Source organism: Rhinopithecus bieti, unplaced genomic scaffold, assembly GCF_001698545.2.
Source record: "Rhinopithecus bieti isolate Rb0 unplaced genomic scaffold, ASM169854v2 scaffold_46482, whole genome shotgun sequence".
Taxonomy (NCBI): Eukaryota; Metazoa; Chordata; class Mammalia; order Primates; family Cercopithecidae; genus Rhinopithecus; species Rhinopithecus bieti.
In genome coordinates, this window is record NW_016818769.1 from 229,942 (window position 1) to 246,054 (window position 16,113).

Here is a 16,113-nt window from a genome sequence, read left to right on the forward strand (position 1 = left end):
ATTTCTGAGTTAATTCACATTAGAACCTTGAACACACACTTGAAACTGAAGTTTCTAGCTGGTGGTTTTTATGGCACTGTATTCTCCTCTCTTCATTCCAAATAATTTTAAGCTGTATTCCAGGACTCAAGGAGCGGATTCTTTCCCTATAATTTCCTGGTATAAATTAAAATAAACTATTTAGTAGGCTTAATATTTGTAAGTTCAGCCCTTTCTATTCATAGCATTTTAATATGGAATCGTTGTTGCCAAATTTTTTAATGGTTTACATTTCAGCCCTAGTGTTCTGTGGTATTTTTTCCCCCAAGGTATGGCTTTACTTTTCCAAAATGAATGGAATCTCTGTCTACCTTTATTTCAATACTGAGTAATTAGACAGTAAGGATGAGGTTTTAATATTGATTTTTTCCCAAAGGCTTTTTTTGGGGGACAGGGGAAGAAAGAACTCTGCATGCTTCAGCTATTTAAAATTCATAGAGTAAGGATATTTATTTTCCAAAGAATCTCCTGTTTGGGCAGTCGTTTTAAAGACAGACTTCTGTGCACATTAAGACCAAAGTTATTCAATGTCTTATTTATATCCTAGTTACAACCACACTGTGCCTGGCACGAGTATAAATAAAAAGAACTTCAACTGCAATTACATTCCATATATGGCAGAAGCTTTCAACACAGGCAAGGGAGGGACCCAGCCTTTCCCAAATCTCAGCTAAAGCCACCTCAGGACAGGCAAAGACTCATCAGCTCCAGAATGGTCCTCTTGTTCTCAAATGGGCATAATGTGACAAGGAACAGAATCCTATACAACCCTTGGGTTCCTGATATGTCGAGAACCTTCTAAGTGTTGAGTCCAAAGGCTAATGCAGAGGGCTTTCTGGAGGGGCAAGAATTCTGCAAATTCATTGACTAGTCCTTCGTTTACATCACCTGCTGTGCTCTTATTAAAGCCTTCTCATTATTACCTTTACAAGGTAATATGCAAAAATATTTGCTTGGATTTCATGCATCTTGCTTATCAGAATGTAGTCCAATAGTAATTTGATTCTTTCACATACTAACACCAGAAGCCAAGAATTCAAGAAATGGGGTTCTACCTTCATCAGCCACTTCTCCCCGAGAGTCTCAGCATGAAATCTTATCTTCCGCTTTATAGAAAAGATCACAACTTCCCTCAAAAATGTCTCTTCCATCTCCAAATCCCCATGTTTTCACCTCCTCTCCCTTCTTTAATTTGCTCTCCAGCCTCTCTAGCCATGATCCTTAAACCCATCCCTTTCTACTACCTTGAGGCATTGCTCCATCATTTCATTTCATTTATTATTATTATTATTATTAGAGATGGAGTCTTGCTCTGTTGCCCAGGTTGGAGTGCAGTGGCATGATCTTGGCTCACTGCAACCTCTACCTTCCAGGTTCAAGTGATTCTCCTGCCTTAGCCTTCAGAGTAGCTGGGATTAAAGGCGCATGCCACCATGCCTGACTAATTTTTTTGTATTTTTAGTAGAGACGGGGTTTCACCAGGTTGGCCAGGCTGGTCTTGAACTCCTAACCTCAAGTGATCCCCCCGCCTTGGCCTCCCAAAGTGCTGGGATTACAGGCATGAGCCACCGTTCCCCGGGCTCATTTCTTTTAAACTTTCAGTCTCTCCTTGTCCCCTGTTTCATTCTCTTCTGCCTGCAAGATCACAACATATTTTCCTATATTTTATTCAATTATTACTTTGTTTTTTTCATGCTTAGATCTTTGTCCCACCACTTATTGGTTAGGGCAACCTTCCCCCACCGTTTGAGAAAGCCCCTTATATCAGATACAAAACCTCCACGTGTATACAGAGCTGTTTCTATTCCATCCCATGGATCTATGTTTCTATTTCTACATTATCCACACAGTTTTAAATGATTATAGGTTAGTGTATATTTATGCTTTCTTTTTAAAAAAATTTTCTTTTAGCTATTCTTATACACTCCTCATACTAATAAACTTTATAATCAGTTCACCAAGTTTCTTAATGAAATTTCATGAGGATTTTGCTTAGGATGGTATTGAATTTATAGGTTAGACTGGGAAGAACTGAAATCTTTGCAGTGAGTATTCCCATCCAGGGGCATGCTTTCTTCATGCAGGTTTTACACATTTTTTTGTTAAGTTTATTACTAACCATTTTATAGTTTTTCTGAGTATTGTTGACAGATGGTTTCTCTAATTGATATTATAGGAAATATTTCTATTTTGTATATTTAACTTGTACTGGGCTACCTTATGCAATTCTCTTCTTGTGTCTTGTTGATTTTTAGTTGATTGTGTTCATTTTTAAGTATGACAATCCATAGCATCTGAAAATATTAAGAAGCTTTTTACTCTAGAATATTTGTATTGTACTTTCTTTTCTCTCCAACTCTTATATGTCTCATTTCTTTTTCTTTCTTTATTTCATTTGCTAGGTTTTCTAGAACAATAGTGAATAATTAATGCTAGTGACAGACAGCATTTTTTTTTTTTTCAGACCAAGTCTCACTCTTGTCCAGGCTGGAATGCAGTGGCACAATCATAGCTCATTGCAACCTCAGACTCCTGGACTCTGGGATCCTCTCACCTCAGCCTCCTGAGTGGCAGGGACTACAGGTGTATGCCACCATGCCCAGCTAATAAAAAAATTTTTTTTGTAGAGCCAGGGTCTCCCTATGTTGTCCAGGCTAGTCTTGACCTCCCGGGCTCAAGTGATCCTCCCACGCCTTGGCCTCCCAAAGTGTCAGGATTACCGGCGTGAGCCATAAAAGACAGCATTCTCATCATGTTACTAATAATAATGAGAATTCTCCCAGGTATGATTCAAGTAAATAAGCTTCAAGAAAGTTTTCTTCTATTCCTAGCTTTCTAGAACTAGGGCTTTTGCTGTTATTTAATTTAATAAAATGTTTAATCGAATGGGATTTAGAAATCTAGTTTTTCTCCTTTAATCTATTAATGTAGTGGAATATATTAATAAATATCCTAATGTTGAACCACAGAATGAGTTGGGCAATTTTCCCTTTTCTTTTCATGTTCTGGAAGAGTCTAATAACATAGGACTCATCTGTTGCTTAAAAGTCTTGATAGAATTATGTTTAGTGAACTCTGAGGTTCTATACAAGTGCTTCAGGGGCCTGCATATACTTGATTTAAATTTCTCCTGTAAAAATATATGTTGAAATATATACTTTCAAACTTAATAAATTACCTTTTAAACTATGTAATATATAAAAATTAACATACTAGAGACATTGAAATTTTTTTTAAAAGGTTTGGTAGAACTCACCCATTATCCCACTCTTCATGCCTTTTGTGGAGTAGATTTTGACAATTTCCATTTTCTCTGGTTATTAGTCTTTTCATATTTTCTACCTTTTAAAAGTGAATTTTAATAATTTATATTATTCTAGAAACTTGCCCAATTCACCTAAATTTTAAATGGTGTTGATATGAATTTTCCAGTGCCTTTTGATTTAAAATGTTTCCTATTTTCCTTTCTCATTCTTAATGCTATTTGTTTTTCAGACTTCCAGTGGTTTGTTTTATAGATATTTTGGAAAAAAACATGTTTTATTTTATTGATCAAATTATTTTAAGTGTCATTTATTTCTAGTAATTTTATGAATCCTTTTCTGCGGTTTATTTTATATTCCCTTTTCTATCTTCCTGTTTTAAATAGTTTATTGATTTTTTTCTAATAATGCATTTAAGACTAGAAGTTTTCCTCAGAGTACTGCTTTAACTGCATTACATTTGATTTCCTATGTTATTCTCTCATTTGTCATTGACTTGCAAGTTATGCCTAATATTCATTTTTATTTCCTATTTAATCCAAAGCTATTTAGGTATTAAAATGTCTAATTAAATAGGGTTTTCTTGGGGGGCTATGTTTTTGTTGTTAATGTCTAGTGATAAGAGAATGTAGGTAGTATAATTTTAATATCTTGGATTTTCTTGAAATTTTCTTTGTGGACTGTTACAAGGTAAATTTTATAAATGTAACAGATTTGAAGAAAATGGATTCTCTTTGTTGGGTAAAATATATATTTATATACACATACATATATTCATATGGGTTAGAACTTGTTAATTAAATTATTCAGTTATCTAATATTCTTCCTCTTTTCAAATTCACATAAATTTCCATAGAATCACAGTTCTTAGAATCCCTTGCAAGGGACCTCAAAATCATCAAATCCAGATAAGTAAGGTACAGTATTGTTATCCCAGGTTATAAGTGAGACATTGGAGGCCCAGAAATGCTAAGTGATTAGTACACGGATACGCAGCTAATGGAGAGCAGGTGAAGATCAGAGCCCAGGCTGTCAGAGAAACTATGAACAGTCATGCGGGCTCCCATTTTCCTTTGTGCCAGAAGACAGGCCACATTAATAATATAAATCAGTGCTGTATTCAAGAACCGTCGTTATTAATTAGAATGCCAACTACATAGCCCAGAAGATGCCTGTGTGTTTGTTTACTTAGAAAAGTGGAAGGTGAAATCTTCAAGTTGGAGATGCTACTTGAAGATGTTAAAGAGAAAATGGATGAAAGCAAATATACTTCAGCTCCTTCTCCTCCTGTGAGTTCTCCAGTTACCCTGGATGACTTGGCCTCCACCTCCTCTTCACTCTCAAATGAGGTAATACAGCAATGTATAGCTTAATTTTGTGCCAGGAAAAATGGTATTTATGCATTTATAGACTCCTAATTCATGGATTCACTGAATTTCATTTTAATATCTCATGAAAACTTAACTTTCCAAAGTCCCATGAATTATATTATTTTAAATGGAACCAGCTTCTAAAGATTAGAAGCATTTCAAGTGTTAGTTTTTGAAACATCTTTATAGTTTAGGATGTAACAACGCTGTTTAAACCCATCAAACCACTGAAGAGCTATTTCTTCCAGATGAATAAGAAAGTTTTTATAGATCATATCTGGAAGAAATAATTTTTTTTCTTCATAGTTTTGTACTCACCCAGGCAGGAGTGTGGTGGCACAATCTCAGCTCACTGCAACCTCTGCCTTCCAGACTCAAGTGATTCTCCTGCCTCAGCCTTCCAAGTAGCTGGGATTACAGACGCATGCCACCACTACCTGGCTAATTTTTTATATTTTTGGTAGAGAACGGGTTTCACCATGTTGGCCAGGCTGGTCTCAAACTCCTGACCTCAAGTGATCCGCCTGCTTGTCCTCCCAAAGTGTTGGGATTACAGGCATGAGCTACCTGAAAATAAAGAATAGCACACTCGGTGAAATAATTATTTCCCATGAATCCACTTCTGCATTTTCCTTTTCTCAAGTTAAATTCTTTTGGATTTCTACATATGCAAGATTCAGAATTCAAATCAACCACCGTCTTTCTACACTTTTTGCCTTTGTAGCCTCAACTATCAGAACATTCAGACTAAAATTAAAATTCTCAGAAATGGAATCATTTAAATAAATACTTTAAATTGACTCTTTAGTTTCATACAGTATTTGAAGCCACAGCCTGGGGCTGATATTCCAACTTGAATGAGGATTTTGTCAGAGCAAAGGACAAAGTGACAAAGATTATGTCAACGTTAGCCCTTCCGAAGAAGTGTTTGCCTCCTCAAAGCACTTACCTGCCTGGCAAAATCTCACTCATTCAAGTCCCAGCTCTACTGTCAGGTCATTTATGCAATCCTAGTCAGCCACCCTCTTCACCCCCAAGCCCCCCCAATCCCCTGCACCTGGAGGAATTCTTGGCCCCAGCCTCTGTATCCCTGCAGCACTGGGTCTCGTTTGTCTCTGTGACTCTGCACTCATCTTTGAATCCTGAATGTCCATCTGAAAGCCCAGGAGAGTCGATGCTTCATAGAGGAAGCCCCAAGCCACTGCGGATGTAACAGCCCATCTCAAGGCACCCAAGCAGTCTCCAGGCTCACAGCGGCTGCCCTGCTAGTCTTGGACCTGCAGGAGTCACGAGTCTTTGTGAGGTCACCTCAGGGTTGGCCCTGCCCTCTACCTGGCGGCTCCCTGGGTCTGGATCTGCTCTTCTTTACTTGGTCCCAAGTTTACAGATACTGTTGTGAAATGATGAGAACTCTCTAAATAACTTTGTGATAAGTGGCCCTTGAAAGAGTCTACTGCTGGCATCCTTCATTCACTCAGCAGTATGTATTGCTATATGCTAGCCCTTTTCTAGGTACTGGGGATACAACATGAACAACAGACAAATCACCTGCCCTCAAGATGCTTACATTTCTGTGAGAGACACATATACTTAACAAGTTAAGCTGAGTGCAGTGGCTCACATCTGTGATCCCAGCACTTTGGGAGGCTGAGGCAGGCGGATCATGAGGTCAGGAGTTTGAGACCAGCATGGCCAACATGGTGAAACCCCGTGTCCACTAAAGATACAAAAAATTAGCCAGGTGTGGTGGTGCACACCTATAATCCCAGCTACTTGGGAGGCTGAGGCAGGAGAATCGCTTGAACCTGGGAGGCAGAGGTTGCAGTGAGCCAAGATTGCGCCATTGCACTCTGGTCTGGGCGACAGGGCAAGACTCCATCTCAAAAAAAAAAAAAAATTAAATTAACATATAATTATTAAATGTTAAAAGCATGGTGAAGAAAATAATAATACATTCTGCATGACTCTGAAGCTAGACTACCTGGGTTCACATACTGGCTCTGTCACTTATTAGCTTTGTGATCTTAGGAAAGTTATGCAACCTCTCTGTGCCTCAGTTCTCTCTTCTGTAAAATGGGGATAATGATACTTGCTTCACAGGGCTGTTATGATGTTTAAATGAGTTAATATAAGTAATGTGCTGAAAATAGGGCCTGGCTCACAGTAAGCACATTACTCCTGGGCGTTAGCTATCATGACTATTAAGTGATGGGATATGACCAAAAGTAACTAAATGCAGAAGGTTTGAATTACTAAGGGAGAAGGTTTTTCAGAGAAGGTGAGATTTGGTCTGAGTATTGGAGGATGAGAAGGCAGCTAGGTAAGGAGCTGGGGGAGACGGGTGGGGATGCCAGGCAGGATGTTATGGTGTCTTGAGGCGCTGTAGGGATGCTGAACTGATTTTGAGTTACCTCCCGTGGGACTATGGCTCTAATTCAAGTCCTTTTGTGTGGCTCCCCAGGTTCCCGAGGAGCACCCTGGCCACCCTCCTAGGCCTCAAGGCTCAGGTGGGAGTGAGGCGACAGGGACACCCCAAGGAGGGCCGCAGGAGGCCCCCAAGGAGGAGCTCTGTGAGCTGACCCCGCAGACGTGAGTTCTCGCCCTGCAGCCCCAGCAGACACAGGACACAGCAAGAGGCCCTTTCCTCATGCAGCCTCCAGGGGGGCCCACAGGGCTCCCATAGGAAAAGCAGTCTTGGACCACGAGTTACAAAGCCTGGGAGCCTGGCTCCTCACCTGCCCCACCAGCAGGGCCTGGCCAGCCTCTGCAACCCTCTGGGTAGAGATCTGAGGGATGGGACGGCTGGGGCTGGGGGACCGGGGGAGAGGTGAAGGTCAAATGGCCACACGAGGCCCACAGCACTCTTTGCCTTAGGTTGCTCGCTCCCACCATCCCAGGGGTGCTAAATTAAATTCCCAATGACTCTGCCAGAATAAAGCCAAATGATTCCAAATAGTGGAGCTCCCGGGTAGCTCAAGAACTGATTCTAAAATTCAAACTGCTTTTTTTTGTTTTTTTTTTTAAATTAGTTACCTAAATGGTCATCATGGAGATACAACTGTCCAGAATCAGCCAGACCAAGTGGCCATGAGGCTGTCTTCTAACTCTGGGGTAATGTCCTGCAGCCAGGGCCTGGATGGGTTCTTCTCATTGTTGGTTCTTTAACTAAAACCAGTGTTGCCGAATGTGACTGTGAAATTGGCATAATCAAGATCACCTGCCTCTTCCTAAGGGCATCCTTGGTGTCAGTGCTGGTGATGGCTGGTACTGCTGACGGTTTCCGACTTTCAGCACTCCTGAGAAACGTGGCAGGCGTACCTAGACTGGAGCTTCTCCAACTTCTCTGAGCCTATGAATCAGCTATAGATCTTGTTAAAATACAGGCTCTGATTCAGTGAGTTTGGGGCGAGCCTGCAATTCTGCATTGCTAACAAGCCCCAGGTGATGCCAAAGCTGCTGGTTCTGGTCTGGGGACCACACTTTAAGTTCCGAGGGTCTAGAGATTATTTCATTTTGAATGAATTGGAAATGCTGGGAATAACAACCCCGGGGTCTTAAATGATAACAATATTATAATAAGCAGTAAACAATGATACAATAATTCTGTTGGCTCAGAGCTTTACAGTTTGCAGAGTCTTTTTGCTGAGGAAGAGTAATTTAGAAAGGTGAGATTTGTTCAGGGTAAATGATAGGCGATATTAAAGTCCAGGTCTCCAACTCGGGAAGAGGGGCACCTCCCTGCATTCTGCTAATGTAAATCTGCCTTAAATGTCAAGTGCAGGAGTAACCCTGTAAGCTTAGCAGTGATAAAATATAAAATTAAAAAAAAAAAAACATACACACCAGAAAATGGATGAAAACCCTTTTTTAAAATTATAAAACTGATACATGCTTATTACAAAAGAAATGAGAAAATAAAGAAAAGTATAAAGAGGAAACTTCCACTGAGAGGAAAATCAATGCTAATTTTTTTTTTTTTTTTTTTTTTTTTTTGAGACAGTCTCGCTCTGTTGCCCAGGCTGGAATGCAATGGTGCGATCCCAGCTCACTGCAACCTCCACCTCCTGGGTTCAAATGATTCTCCTGCCTCAGCCTCCTGAGTAGCTGGGATTACAGGCATGTGCCACCACACCCAGCTAATTTTTGTATTTTCAGTAGAGAGGGGGTTTCACCATGTTGCCCACACTGGTCTAGAACTCCCGACCTCAAGTAATGCACCCACCTCAGCCTCCCAAAGTGCTGGGATTACAGGCGTGAGCCACTGTGCCCAACCCATTGCTAATATTTTAGTGTATTTCCTTCCAGTCTTTTTTTCTCCTATATATACATTTTGGCCAAAATAGGATTTTACTCTTTCTATATATATAGTTTTAGGCTTTTCATTTAATGTTATATTTTGAGCAGCTCTCCACATCACTTAGAATAAACCTATCGCTTCATTTTTGATGACTGCACTATATTTCATTATATTAATGTACTCTGACACATTTAGACAATCTCTCATTGATGGACGTTTCATTTTTTCCAGTTCTTTGATATCATAAACATTGCTTCAGGTAACATCATTTGACATGCAAACTTTTGTAGTTGATCATTTCTTTAGAATAAAACCCTAGGATTGCAGTTAATCGTTCAAATGGTACATGCTGAAAATTCTGATAATCTGGCCTTTAGGAAGGCCATGGGGTTTATAGGCTGAGGGCAGTGCGTGGGAATGTTGGTATCTCCAGTTTGAGCCTACCCTAGACATTTTTTTCTTTTTCCAACTTTTGCTAAATGCATAAGTGAAAACTGATATCTCATTATTTTAAACTGGCAATTTTGAAATTCAACCTATTTTCATATGTTTCTTGGCCACTCGCACCTCCTCCTTGACAATATTGATTATTTTAAGTTGTTTACAAAACTGAAACCATAGTCAATTAAAAAAATGTAGATGGACAACTGAGAAAATATTAAGAGCAAATAATGTTCATTGTTGAGAACTTCATTATATCAAATGCTGTGACAAATTCCCAAACGAGCAGAACTGTGGTTAAGAACACAAGCATACTGGCCGGGTGCGGTGGCTCACGCCTATAATCCCAGCACTTTGGTAGGCCAAGGCGGGTGGATCACTTGAGGTCAGGAGTTCGAGACCAGCCTGACCAACATGGCGAACCCCTGTCTCTACTAAGACATACAAAGATTAGCTGGGTGTGGTGGTGTGTGCCTCTGGTCCCAGCTACTTGGAAGGGAGGCTGAGGTGGGAGAATCGCTTGAAACTGGGAGGGAGGTGGAGGTTGCAGTGAGCCAAGATTGCGCCACTGCACTCCAGCCTGGGCAACACAGAGAAACTCCATCTCAAAAAAAAAAAAAAAGAACACAACATACCAGTCAGATAGGTAAAAGTTCAAATCCCAGCTCTCCCACTTACTCATGATGCGACCTTGCCAAGTTGCTTAAATCCTCTGAGCCTCAGATTACTCACCATTAAAATGGAGACAATGTGCCAGGATGGTTGGAAGTATTAAAGAGACTATAAAAGAAGCACCTGGCATATCATGAACAACTACAAATGGTAACAGGAAAACACTGAAACCCTCCAAGAAAATTAATGGACAAAGGACATGAGCTAAAGTCACAAGTAAGGCCGGGCACAGTGGCTCACGCCTATAATCCCAGTACTTTGGGAGGCCGAGGAGGGCGAATCATGAGGTCAGGAGCTTGAGACCAGCCTGGCCAACATGGTGAAACTCTGTCTCTACTAAAAATAAAAAAAAATTAGCTGGGGGTAGTGGTGGGTGCCTATAATCCCATCTACTCAGGAGGCTGAGCAAGGAGAATCGCTTGAACCCGGGAGGCAGAGGTTGCAGTGGGCTGAGATTGGGCCACTGCACTCCAGCCTGGGCAACAGAGTGAGACTCCATCTCAGAAAAAAAAAAAAAGTCACAAGTAGGAAATACAACCAATAAATCAACAAATAGTAACAGACTTACTTCCTTTGTCAAGGAGGAAATGCAAATTAACACAAAAAGTGACACCCCCCCGCCGCCCACCCCCATTCAATTAGCAGAAACATTTTCAAGTGGTAATTCCTGATGCAGAGGAAGGTGTGGTCAAACTGAGCCATCCACACTGTTGGTGGCTGTGAAATCTGTACAACTTTTGTGGAAAGCCATTTGGCAATATGGGTCATCACACAAACATGTTCGCAACCTTTGGCCCAGACATTTCCTCAGGAAGTAATCCAAGATGTGGAAAAAGCTATGTGTACAATGATGCTTCTGCCATTGTTTATAATGATGGGAAAAGTACATTTATTTTTTACTTACATAAAGGGTAAGACCATAGTCAAAAACACAGTGGGTGGTATCACCCCTCACAGGTCAGTGGAGTAATTGTTTTGTGTTAGAAAGGGATATATAAGCAAGCATTTAGGCCACCAGACAGTCCCTAAACCTTGTTTTAATTCATAGCTGAATATATTTCTTTGGAAAGGCTTTTAGAGCTCTACTAGCCAGCGGTCAGATTAATAGACCTAAAAATTGTGTTCCTAAATCTGTTCATTCTCTAGTGAAGCTTGGAGTAATTTGAAACTAAAGGAAAGATAAAAAGGGGAAAGTATTCTGACATCTGTATACCAGATTTTAAAATCTGTTTAGAGGAGGAAAGAAGCAAGCCAGGATGGAAACTTCCATTCTTCAGCCCAGGACGTTAGAGGCGCAGCGCCGACCGAGTGAGACATCAGAACTAAGGATGGGCTCTTCCTTCTTTTCCTCCTGTCCCCCTGCGCCTCCGTTTCCCCATCTGGAGGAGAGGTTTGGCGAGTCTCTTTCTCTCCGCCTGACGTGGCAAGTTCAGCCGGACCTCAGCTGCTTGCTGGCCTGTGCGCGGCGTGAGTCACATCCTCTCTAACATCTCCATCTGTGTGCTTTGTGGCGCAGGAGGAGGACCCCAGGGGCGCTCCAGGAAGGCAGGATTGTGCAGAGACGACGGCACCCAGTCCGAGCTGTGCCATCTGCCGCAGGCTCCTTGAATGGTGAGGGCTTCTTGTGGCTACATTCCCAGGGTGGATTGGAGTCAGTCCTGGCATAATAACTCCAGCGAGAGTGGGCGGCAACTATCTGAGGCCGCTGGCTGAGTTATAGAGTCACAGATCTCAGGCCCGGGCACAGAGCCCAGCCTCCCTGGTACCCTACAGATCCGGTAGCAGTGGTCCTCAACTGGGGAGAACATCAAAATCACCATGAGAGATTTTACAATCATGCACATGCCTCCACCCAACCTATCTCAGCATCGCCAGCGGTGGGGCTTTGGTAGGAATAGTGCTTTTAAATCTCCCCAGGTGATTCGGATAAGCCCCGTTGGTTAAGAATCACGGTTACAGCCCAGGGAGGGTGGTCCTGTAGGCTTTTGAACATTTCCCACATGGGGGATTCTTATCCTGTATAAAAAACAGCTCCCACCATCCCTACTCTCTCCTTATGATGAGCAAAAGTCTTCTCTGTTGGGTTTCACCTGAGCCCCCCAGTCCCAGGAACAAGCCTCATCCCTCTTCTCAGGGCTGACTTCTTCCCATTCCTAAGCTCGAAATCTTCCAGAGCTAACAAGCTGTAAATCATGTAAAATCCTCAGGAGAAATTCTTTGTTTTTGAAACACCCATTGGTGCAACTATTAATCCGTGTCGATTCAGTATCATTTATCTGAAGCTTCTTTCAGGTAGCGAGAGATTTTACCTCTGAGCTCACTGTGGACTCCAGCCAAAGCTTGGCTCATTGACCTTTGGAAGGTCGAGAGTCAGGGAGGCAGCAGGTGTTAAGCAACCACTATTATATGTACGTAATGAACTCTAATAGAAGCAGATGACAGGGTCTGAAAGACCGAGGCCTCCTGTTAGAAAACATTCCGTTGTGGGAATGGGCACCTGCCTTAAGTGTTCTAATGAGTGTCCACCCCTGAAAAAAGAAGCTGCATGAAGCTTGTGCTAAAAATGGTCATGTGTCATCGTGTGTGGGTCATTAAACCACCATGTCAGTCATCAGCTTTGAGCTCCCCTTTAATCCAAGGGGCACTCATGAAGCTTACTCACTGAGTCATCCCAGGCCTACTATTTTATTTACTGAATTAAAGTCTAATTTTGGATTTTAAAGATTTTACTAAGTATAATGAAAGTATTTTGACATTTAAAAAACATTTTATTAAGCATTCAAGGTACTAAATTTCTCTCTTCTAAATTACTAGTGTATACCCTACAGAAGTACATTAAGTACCAAGACAGGAACCAATGTTCCAGACTCAATCATACTTTTTTATGATAGCCAAGCTGGAAGGACAACCAAGTGTACAATGAAATCTCACAGTGAATCCACTCCTGGGGAGTGATGAGGAGATACACATGACTTAGGAATTAAAATCTTGGTAACCTACATAATCCCTGAGGAATTATTGATTGAAGGGAGGGCTATGTACTCTTTCTGTTAGAAGATTAAATCTCTCTCTAGTGGGGCTTGTCCTTTATGAAGCTTGCTGATGTACATATTATTTTCAGGATATTTATAAATTGTTTATATGTAAGTGGATAAATTATATATGTATAAAATGTAAAATATGCTTATCCCTTTACGTTATTTCTGATGCAAAACTTTGGATTTAAGGGTGCACTTTAGCTGCTTTGTCTTGTTGAAAAACTGTCTTCTCCAGTGGAATTAAGTTTGGCCAGAAGATTTGAGTGCACAAAGGAGTTTAAAAGCAGAAAAAGCCCTGTGTTGGACTGCACACACTTGAGTGAGATCCAAGTTTCCCACTTTGGAGAGCAGATGTTCAAATGCCCCAGAGGAGGAGGGTGGAGACAGAAAATGAGGTGTGAGAAAATATGTGACTCAGGAAGACAGCATGTTTTTCCAAGAGGAGGGAAAGGGCCTGGCTTCTCAGCCCCAGCCCCACGAACCCACAGTCCTGTCCCTTCTCCACCAACAGCAGGCCAAGGCACAGCACGGCGAGCGTGTGTTTGCCCAGCAATGCCTTGGGCTCAAACCCCAGCCCTGGGCAACCTGCCTCATTCATACCAGGATGTCTTGGGCATGGTGCCTTCCACGCTAAGAATGAACAACTTTCCCTGGGGGCTATTACTGTATCCCAGGAGCTGAGCAAGAGCTTTGTTCAGAACTGTTATTAATTCGAATTCCTTTGGAGGAGTTGGGATTTCTGAGGAGGAGGGAAGAAGCTGCAGGTGGGCCACAGGAAGTCTCCTGAAGAATGTCCATTGCAGTTGCTTCTTTCTGATGCCACCTGGTGGCCATGTGCAACCAAAATCACCTCCACATGCTCCCACAGCCTTTAGTCCCACAGACACCTGACAAAGCCCACTTTGCTGGAGTTGTTGGATATAATCAGCTTGTACTTCCAGGGCCAAAGCTACGTGACCAATTACTGACGTATAGCATAGTTTCTTCCCCTGGTAGGAACTGTTTGTTTGTTTTTGAGATGAGGTTTTGCCATGTTGCCCTGGCTGGTCTTGAACTCCTAGTCTCAAGCCATCCGCCCTCCTTGGCCTCCCAAAGGACTGGGATTACAGGCATGAGCCACCACACCCAGCCTGGAATGGATTTTGATGCATGAAGAAAACTCCAAACTTTATAATTCCATACTTCAAATGTGGTTTGTAAATGTGTATATGATGATTAGATATTAACCTCTGCAGAACAAAACATTTATTTTTCATGTCTTGTGTACATTTTCTTATCAGGCCAAATTGTGCTCGGGTGCAATTTTTTGTAGAAAAGCTCTCAAACAGGCAGGCAGACAAGAGCTCTGTGTGGAGGATGACAGGCCCCTCCTACACTGTTCCAGGCTCTGATATAACAAAATTTAACGTTTCAGCTTTACCAAAACTTTCCCTATCTCTAGTGGACATGCACTGAAAGTTTACAGGATCTCATGCCCTTTTTTAGGAAGCCAAAAGTGGAGAAAAAGGGCCACAGAAGGATCTACTGTGGAAGATTTTCAACTGTCCATGAAAAGGCACCACATTCAGATTCTACTCCCAGTAAGTTGACGGGCTTGGGCTGGGTGCTCAGTCTTCAGCATCCCTCCCCATGGAGTCTTCTCACGGTGGGCACCAGCTTGCCATCTGCCACTCCAAGAGCATTTCCCTACACTAGGATGTTGCATGATGTATTTATTTATTTGCAAAATATAAAGAATGATTAGGCTAGGCATGGGGGCTCATGCCTGTAATTCCAGCACTTTGGGAGGCTGAGATGGGTGGATCACTTGAGCTCAGGAGTTCAAGACCAGCCTGGCCAACATGGTGAAATTCCATCGGTACAAAAAAATACAAACATTAGCCGGGTGTGGTGGCTTGCGCCTGTAGTCCCAGCTACCTGGGAGGCTAAGGTGGGAAGATTGCTTGAGCCCTGGTCGAGGCTGCAGTGAACCATGATCATGCCACTGCACTCCAGCCTGTGTGACAGAGTAGGACCCTGTTTCAAAAAAAAAAAAAAAAAGAAAGAAAGAAAGAAAGAAAAAAGAAAAAAAGAATCACTTTCAATAAGATGTGGTTAAGTAGAGTGAAGCATGAACACCTGTTTCTAGCTGAAAATGAAGGACTCCACGGACTCAATCACAAGATGTCTTTCAGTCTGTCCATCCTCGTCCTTCCCACATGACCCATAACTGTACCTGGTAATGTTACTGGCTATGTGAGAGTTGCTGCTGCCTTGGATATATACATTTCACAGAAGCAAAGAAAGTTGGAGCTGGGAGGTGTTCCAGTGCATGCAATTCAATGGTTTTTAGTCATAAGATCCTTTCTGCAAAGATAGTTGAAGGAGAGAACCATCTAGCAGAACTGCCCTGGGAGAAGAGGTGGGGCTGGAGGCCTCTGCTCAGGCAGCTTCTCAGCTTAAAAATCACCTCTGAGCCTAACCTACCTATCCAGCTTGTCTCCCCAGCTTATGCATCAGGAAGTTGCACTGGAGAGCTGTCCAGGCTTTCTTACATCTGCACTGCCTGTGGCCCAGAGCCGTGCCTCCAGCTCTGCCTTCTGTTCTGTCACACTTCCTTCTGCACTGGCCTCTCTGTAGACAACACATTTCCAAATAATAACAGGGTTCACTGGGCTGGGCGCAGTGGCTCAAGACTGTAATCCCAGCACTTTGGGAGGCCGAGACGGGCGGATCACGAGGTCAGGAGATCGAGACCATCCTGGCTAACACGGTGAAACCCCATCTCTACTGAAAAATACAAAAAAACTAGCTGGGCGAGGTGGCGGGCGCCTGTAGTCCCAGCTACTCGGGAGGCTGAGGCAGGAGAATGGCGTAAACCCAGGAGGCGGAGCTTGCAGTGAGCCGAGATCACGCCACCGCACTCCAGCCTGGGCGACAGAGTGAGGCTCCGTCTCAAAATAATAATAATAATAATAATAATAATAATAATAATAATAATAATAACAACCAGG

The 16,113-nt window shown here is 42.3% G+C and overlaps 1 protein-coding gene across 6 annotated transcripts in view; it reads left to right on the forward strand.

The window, feature by feature from the left end:
* Positions 1–16,113, forward strand: part of AKNAD1 (AKNA domain containing 1) — a 40,520-nt gene that overhangs the window by 14,438 nt on the left and 9,969 nt on the right. For all 6 annotated transcript variants that reach the window (XM_017857457.1, XM_017857460.1, XM_017857455.1 and 3 more), the window contains 5 exons: positions 4,495–4,651; positions 7,134–7,261; positions 7,702–7,783; positions 11,599–11,693; positions 14,606–14,700. In XM_017857457.1, the coding sequence (XP_017712946.1) occupies positions 4,495–4,651; positions 7,134–7,261; positions 7,702–7,783; positions 11,599–11,693; positions 14,606–14,700 (557 nt within the window). The remainder of the gene's footprint in view (positions 1–4,494; positions 4,652–7,133; positions 7,262–7,701; positions 7,784–11,598; positions 11,694–14,605; positions 14,701–16,113) is intronic.